This window comes from Bombina bombina, chromosome 10 (assembly GCF_027579735.1).
Source record: "Bombina bombina isolate aBomBom1 chromosome 10, aBomBom1.pri, whole genome shotgun sequence".
NCBI lineage: Eukaryota > Metazoa > Chordata > Amphibia > Anura > Bombinatoridae > Bombina > Bombina bombina.
The window spans coordinates 117060971-117069497 of record NC_069508.1 but is presented as its reverse complement, the minus strand read 5'-3'; the positions used below and the strand labels follow the sequence as shown (position 1 = coordinate 117069497).

The window sequence follows — 8527 nt, the reverse complement described above, 5'->3', positions numbered from 1 at the left end:
TCAGTTCCTGTTAGAAATGGAAGTGCAGAACACTGTTAAATCCAGCACAACCATTGGCTGCACACTCTAATGACCTATGTATAACTGTCCCTAATTGGCCACAGCAGAGAAGGTAACACAAGTTACAACATGGCAGCTCCCAGTGTTTTATAGACACTAAAACTTTACACTTATTTTGTCACTTTTTAAACAACTAATGAAACTTTAAAAAATACATCTACATGTTACTCATGGACTAATCTTTTCTTTGAATGCATCATTCTATCTAGCATGTATTTAGTGTTTAATGTCCCTTTAACTATGATATCTGGTCCAGGCAACAATTAAACCTTTACATACACATTTAATGTAAGCACCTTGTTAGCAACCCTATTAAAAATAATTAAAAACAAATAATAAAAGAAAAACAAAAAAAACAGAGCAACGATTCTCAAACTTTGTTTGCTATCACCCGTGGGGGACGATTTATCAAGCCCCGTATGGGCCCCAATGCCTCTGGTTGCGTGCAAGCCTTCAGGCTCGCCAGAAACAAAAGTTAAGAAGCAGCGGTCTTAAGACCACTGCTCCTTAACTCGTCCGCCACCTCTGAGGTGGTGGACAGCAATCTGCCCGAGCGCATACGATCGGGTTGATTGACATCCCCTGCTAGCGGCTGATTGGCCGATTCTAGTGAAATGGTTGTGCAATGATAAATGCTGACAGGATATGCTGTCGGCATTTATCGATGTGCGGCTGACATGATCCACTACATGCCCATCCGCACATTGATAATTTGGCTCCTTAGTGTACTTTTGAAATAAAAACAAAAAATTAAAACTCTGAACTAAGATGTTTTTACAAGTAATATAAAACACTATGTGATACAAAACAAAACTTGCAAAATTCAGAATTTATAATAATAATAATTGGCACTGCACATTGATATATAGAAAGAATGTAACTGGGGATTTTTAGCACTAAGTCTAGATGACATCTTCAGTTAAAGGAACACTGTACACTAGATTTTTCTTTACATAAATCTTTTCTAGATGATCCATTCATATAGCCCATCTGGTAGTGTTTTTGTAACAATGTATAGTTTTGCTTATTTTTAAATAACATTGTGCTGATTTTCAGACTCCTAACCAAGCCCCAAAGTATCAGATGTAAACCCAAGTCTACAGACTCCTGATTGTTCCTATTTGTGTAATGGGTCTTTTCATATGCTGGGGAGGGGGAAGGGTCTGCCCTTCCTGCTTTTTCAGCCACTTTCAGTGGGTGTCCCAGGCTAGCCTCACCAACAATGCTAAACTGGGAGCTTCTTAGGAAGCTTAAAAGGTTTTTTACTGGATTTTTAGACCAGTATCTGTGCATATTCCTCTTTATAATAGTGTCTATTACATGCACTTATATAAAAATTGGTGTATACTGTCCCTTTAAGGGTTGTGACACCCCAGGCGGGCTCAACGACTTTGTTGAAGAATCATTACATTCAATACTTTATTTCTGAAAAACAACAACATAGGCACAAAGTTTTAGTGAGAGAAATAAATACTTGGTGCTAAATAAGAAAAAAAAAAACAATGCCTGTTTATAGTTTATTGATCACTAAAGTTAAGCTAATAAAGAGAAATGAGACTCTTCAATTAAAAATAAAATATAACATTAGACACAGCACAATAAAAAAGCTAAAAAAAATGATACAAAAAATATTGCATTTGACAAAAAATAAAACTCTGCACATATAACAGTCTACAATAAATTGATTAAATGCCTTCAAAAGGATATGAAACTTTTTTTTTCATGATTCAGATAGAGTGTATAATTTTAAGAAAGTTTCCAATTTACTTATTTTATTAAATTGACTTTGTTCTTTTGGTATCCTTTGTTAAGATGCAGGTAGGTAACCTCAGGAGGGTGGACATTTCTGAAGCACTATATGCTAGCAGTTTTCCAAGAATACTAATAAAGAGACATAATACCCATTTGCTAAATCACTTGAAAGTGATGCAGCATAATTGTACAAAGCTGGCTAGAAAATATCCCCCGAACATCACTATGTAGAAAAGGAAGATATTTTACCAAACAAAGTAAGTTCTATGTGAACAGTTATCCTACAGCTAGAGTCAGATCAGCTGCATGTCACATTTTGCATTACTGAGATATCTTGAGATTTCACTGAAATCTCAGAAGATTTCATAGTGAACCTTCTTGTGCTGAGGAGGGAAATAACATGACTGTGCCTGCTCGCTTCCTTGCAAGTCCTGGGACTAGTATCCTGATTGGCTGCATAAAGTCCCTTTACAATGGGATGTGGCTATTGATGAGGACATTTTTGAGGTAAAACATCTTCATTTTTTTCATAGAGATGTTCAGGTGATATTTTCTAGTTAGGTTTTTACAGGTGTGCTGCATCACTTTCAAGTGCTTCAACATTTGGGCATCATATCCCTTTAACAATGTAATACATTTGCAAGAGCACTAGGTAGTAACAGTATTTCCTGCCATGTAGTGCTGCAGATATGCATACTACCTACCTAGCTATTATTTTCAACAAAGAATACCATGAGAACAAAGATTTTTTTTTTTTTTTTTTTATAGAACTGTATGCTCTGTCTAAATCATGAAAAAAACATTTTGGGTTTTATGTTCCTTTAAAGGGACAGTCTAGTCCAAAATAAACTTTTATTATTCAGATAGAGAATGTAATTTTAAACAATTGTTCAATTTACTTTTATCACCAATTTTGCTTTGTTCTCTTGGTATTCTTAGTTGAAAGATAAACATAGGAGGTTCATATGCTAATTTCTAAGCCCTTGAAGGCCCGCCTCTTCTCTCAGGGAATTTTGACAGGTTTTCACCACTAGAGGGTGTTAGTTCATGTGTGTCATATAGATAACACTGTGCTCACGCACGTTGAGTTCAGATGAGCCAGCTCTGATTGGCTAAAATTAATGTCTGTCAAAAGAACTGAAATAAGGGGCAGTTTGCAGAGGCTTAGATACAAGGTAATCACAGAGGTAAAAAGTGTATTTATATAACTGTGTTAATTGGGCAAAACTAGGGAATGGGTAATAAAGGGATTATCTATCTATTTAAACAATAATAATTCTGTTGTATAGACTGTTCCTTTTATTCTATGATGGCACATTCTTTACAATTATTGAAGTCAATGGAAATAATCATATGTACATTATCGGGCCCACTGGACTGAACATTTGTGAAAAATCTTTTGGGTCAGAGGTCAACAATCATCTTGTTACAAATATTTTGTAATGTTGTATACTGCTGTGTTATTAAAAAGCCTGATAAGGCTTCTTTTCTCCTCTATAAGGTTTGGCTTTTGTTCAACCATTTTTTTAGACTGCCGCAGGGATAATTACAATATTTTTTTTTTAATAATGTCTGCTATTTTTCCAAAGCCTGACTTTTTCAACTTGTACTCATGTTAATAACTGTTCAGTAGAATCGAATATATATAAAATAAATAACACATTGTTCCATATTCAAGCAAAATAAGTTAGCATTCTAATTCGATCAACATTATCATTTCCACTTTGTACACTGTGCAAGGAAAAAAAAAATAACGTCAAGGATTTTTCTTATAAACTATCCTGAATCTAGACATTCACATATCTTGTAAACAAATTAGCATATAGTTTATAACATTTGCAATATGCACTCAGTGTTTCTAGCGGTGCCATAATATAGCTGTGCTTAGCACCATTATGAAATTAGATTTAAAACAAAATTAAAAAGCTATTATTTAGAGAGCACAAAATGTACTTTTTTTTATTTTAGTGCTGGTTAAGTCGAGGGGTAAACAAAATGCTTGAACGAGGCAATCCGGATGAAGTGCGACTAATGTTGGAAGACGAAGTTTTCATCATGAACTGTGGCATCGCAGGCAATAAAGACCTAAAATGATTACAGAACAAAAGTCAATTAAATGGGCAATATACTGCAAGCAAGTTAGGAAATCATTTTGGGCAGGTATTTATTTGTGTAACGATCACAATGTTCCGTTTTCTCTGTTATATCATGCTGATCTTTTTTCTAAGGTGACATAAATTAGCGTTATCGAGGATATTAAGCGAAATAGATTTGGTTATAAGGTATATCAAATCTATATGATTAGTCTTGCAAATGTAATGCTATTTTATGCAGCTTGCCGAACACGATACAAAGGGAATTTGCACAGTTTTGTAGGACTGGAGGATGATTATTTTTACCTGCAGAAGAAACAGTGCTGCAGTTACTAAATAGATTGCGATAGTAGGACAGATTCCAGTCAGTAAATTATATTTCTAGATTTCTTTATATTAAATTTTGACAGTGCATAAAGTTGAAAGATAAAGGATGTCTGATGGACGATTGATAGATTAGATAAAGAGTGAGCGAGAAAGCTAAAAACATGAATTTATAGACAGACAGATAGGTAATAGATAGATAGACGATAGATAATATATAGTGCGTCTGGTTAGCTGGACCTCAGAGCTCTGGTTAACTATTTCATGAAACAAAAAAGTCTCACAAAACACATAAAAAATACATTACAAAGTACAGTTACGCTCATAATAGCACCATCTAATAAAAACATAATTTATGCTTACCAGATAAATTCCTTTCCTTCCTGGCAGGGAGAGTCCATGACTTCATTCCTTACTGCTGGGAAATACAACACCTGGCCACCAGGAGGAGGCACAGACACCCCAGCCAAAGGCTTAAATATCCCTCCCACTTCCCCTATCCCCCAGTCATTCTGCCGAGGGAATATGGAAAAGTAGGAGAAACATCAGGGTATAAAGGTGCCAGAAGAATTAATATAAAAAAGTGAGCCACCTATCTAAAAATACATTACGGGTGGGGTCGTGCCAGGAAGGAAAGGAATTTATCTGGTAAGCATAATTATGTTTTCCTTCCATAAGACAGGGAGAGTCCACGACTTTATTCCTTACTGTTGGGAAAACTATACCCAAGCTCCAGAGGACACAATGAATAACGGGAGGGAACAAAAAAAGAGACGGACCCTATTTTGAGGGCACCACAACCTGCAAAACTTTTCTCCCGAAAGCTACTTCAGCCGTAGCAAACACATCAAACCTGAAAATGTGTGTAAGGAGGACCAGGTAGCCGCTTTACAAATCTGATCCATTGAGGCTTAGTTCTTAAAAGCCCAGGAGGAAGCCACTGATCTAGTGGAATGAGCAGTTATCCTCTCAGGAGGCTGTCGTTTCGCTGTCTCATAAGCTAAGCGGATGACGCTCCTCAACCAGAAAGATAGGTAAGTCGTAGTAACCTTCTGCCCCTTATGCTTCCCCGCATAGATGACAAACAAAGAGGAAGATTATCTGAATTCCTTAGTAGCCTGAAGATAGAACTTCAAGGCACAAACCACATCCAGAGTGTGAAACAAGCGTTCCTTCGCTGAAAAAAGATAAGGACACAAATAAGGAACAACAATTTCTTGATTATTGTTACAGTCCAACAACACCTTAGGGAAGAACCCTAATTTATTTTTTAAAACCACCTTATCAGCATGGAAAAAAAGATAAGGGGAGTCACATTGCAAAGCAGAAATCTCAGAAATTCTGCGCATAGAGGCAATAGCCAGCAAAAAAAAAGAACTTTCCAAGATACCAATTTAATGTCAACAGTATGCATGGGCTCAAACGGAGCCTGCTGCAAAACACTAAGAACAAGATTTAGGCTCCAATGTGGAGCTAAACACAGGTCTGATCCTAGTCAGAGCCTTAACAAAGGACTGCACATGCGGAAGCTCAGCTAATGTCTTGTGCAGTAACACCGACAGGGCCAATATCTGTCCCTTCAGGGAACTAGCAGATAGACCCTTCTCCAGTCCATCCTGGAGAAAAGATACAATTCTGGTAACCTTAACCTTATGCCAGGAAAACCCACACTCTTTACACCAGTACAAATAAGTCCTCCACACCTTATGGTAGATACGACAAGTAACTGGCTTACAAACTTGAACCAGAGTGTTGATAACACTCTCAGAAAACCCTCTCTTGGCTAAGACTATGCGTTTTATCTCCACGTGGTCAGCCTCAGAGAATCTAGATTTTGATGAACAAAAGGACCTTGTACTAGCAGATCTCTGCGACAAGGTAACCACTGAGGAGATGAGGACATCCCCACCAAATCCGCAAACCACGTCCTTTGCGGCCATGATGGAGCAATCAGAATCACTGATGCTCGCTACTGCTTGATGCGAGTCACCACACAAGGGAGAAGCGGTAATGGAGGAAAAAGATATATGAGTCTGAACCTCCATGGTACTGATAGGGCATCTATCAATTCCACCTGAGGATCACTTAACCTCGAACCGTACCTGGGTAGCTTGGTGTTGAGGCGGGATGCCATGAAATCTATCTCTGGCATCCCGCACTCGCTGCATATCTCTGCAAACACCTCTGGGTGGAGAGACCATTCCCCTGGGTGAAAGGATTGCCTGCCGAGGAAGTCCGCTTCCCAGTTGTCCACACCCGGAATGTGAATCGCTGACAGCGTACATCTGTGAGTCTCCACCCACTCTAGTATCTGAGATACTTCTCTCATCACCAAGGAACTTCTTGTTCCCACCTGATGGTTGATGTAGGCAACCAAGGTTATATTGTCTGATTGGAATCTGATAAACTGGGACGAACCCAGAAGGGGCCAAGCCTTCAAGGCATTGAAGATTGCCCAGAGTTCCAAAATATTGATTGGAAGGGAGGACTCCTCCTGAGTCCACATACCTTGTGCCTTCTTGGCACCCCAAACAGCTCCCCAGCTGGAAAGACTTGCGTCCGTAGTTACAATCTCCCATGATGGTCTCAAGAAGCACGTGCCTTGGGACAGATGATCTGGAAAGAGCAACCAGGAGAGCGAGTCTCTCGACAGGTTGTCCAGCACGAACTGATGAGACCGATCTGAATGGTTACTATTCCATTGTCTTAGCATGCATAGTTGTAAGGGCCTGAGGTGGAATCTGGCAAAAGGAATGATGTCCATACAGGACACCATGAGTCCAATCACCTCCATACACTGAGCCACTGAGGGTCTCAAGGAGGCCTGGAGAGCAAGACATGCAGAAGTTAGCTTGCAACGTCTCTGATCTGTGAGGAATATCCTCATAGATATGGAGTCTATAATTATCCCCAGGAAGTTCACCCTTATATTTGGAGTAAGAGAAATCTTTTCCAAGTTTATCTTCCATCATGTGATCAAAGAAGATTGAATGTTCTTCCGCTAGATGAAAAGATGGTGGCTATACCAATATATCATCAAGGTAAGGCACTACTGCAATACCTTGTGTTCTGGCAACGGCTAGAAGAGCCCCCAGAACCTTCAAAAATATCCTTGGAGCAGTAGCTAGGTCAAACAGAAGAGCTATGAACTGGAAATGCTGGTCCAGAAAGGTAAACCTCAGGAACTGAAAATGTTCCCGGTGTATCAGGACGTGAAGGTATGCATCCTTCAGGTCTATTGTGGTCATAAACTGTCCTTCCTGAACCAGAGGAAGGATTGACCGTATTGTCTCCATATTGAAAGAGGGAACACTCAGAAACTTGTTTAGGAATTTTAGGTCCAGAATTCGGACGAAAAGTTCCCTCCTTCTTTGGAACCAAAAAAAGGTTTGAATAAAACCCCAAACCTCTTTCTGCTGTAGGTACCGGGACAATTACTCCTAGAGAGGAGAGATCCAGTACGCAACCTAAGACCTTTTCTGGTCTTGTAGACAGAATGGAGAGAAGGAATCTGACCCTGGGCAGATGAGACTTGAATCCTATCCTGTATCCCTGAGATACAACCTTAAGGACCCAAGGGTCCTGTACATCCTGGAACTAAGCTTCTAAAAAAAGAGAAAGTCTGCTCCCTACTCGATCCGATCCCGGATCGGGGGCCGCCCCTTCATGCCGTTTTGTTCTCGGTGGGCTTCTTAGTCTGTTTGGACTTATTCCAGGACTGAGCTTCCAAGTACTTTTGGGCTGCTCAGACTTGGAGGAAGATTGCTGATGTTGGGATTTGTCAGAACGAAAGTAACAAAAATTAGACAATAGCTGTCCCTTAGGCCTATTTTTCTTATCCTGCGGTAGAAAAGCACCTTTCCCTCTGGTAACCATAGAAATAATGGAGTCCAGCCCTGGACCAAATAAAATCTTCCCCTTGAACGGAAGAGAAAGAAGTCTGGATTTAGAAGTCAAATCCGCAGACCAAGACTTCAACCAGAGAGCCCGGTGGGCAAGGACCGCAAAGCCAGAAGTCTTTGAATTTATGCGCATAATCTGCATATTTCCGTCACAGATGAAGGAGTTAGCAATTCTCAGAGCCTTAATTCTCTCCTGAATATCCTCGAGGGGAGTCTCCACATCAATGAGCTCTGACAGAGTGTCGCACCAGTAGGTAGCAGCTCCAGCAACCGCGGCTACAGCTGTCGCCAGTTGAAATAAAAACCCTGCATGTTGAAACATCTTCCTCAGAAAGGTTTCCATTTTCTTATCTATAGGCTCTCTAAAAGAAGAGCTATCCTCCAGAGGGATAGTAG

The 8527-nt window shown here is 39.6% G+C and overlaps 1 protein-coding gene across 1 annotated transcript in view; it reads right to left on the bottom strand.

Moving 5' to 3' along the window:
- Positions 1 to 1721: 1721 nt before the first annotated feature.
- Positions 1722 to 8527, bottom strand: part of TTLL7 (tubulin tyrosine ligase like 7) — a 715282-nt gene continuing 708476 nt past the window's right edge. The window contains exon 21 of the mRNA XM_053693316.1: positions 1722 to 3897. Within this exon, the coding sequence (XP_053549291.1) occupies positions 3777 to 3897 (121 nt within the window). The 3' untranslated portion in view covers positions 1722 to 3776. The remainder of the gene's footprint in view (positions 3898 to 8527) is intronic.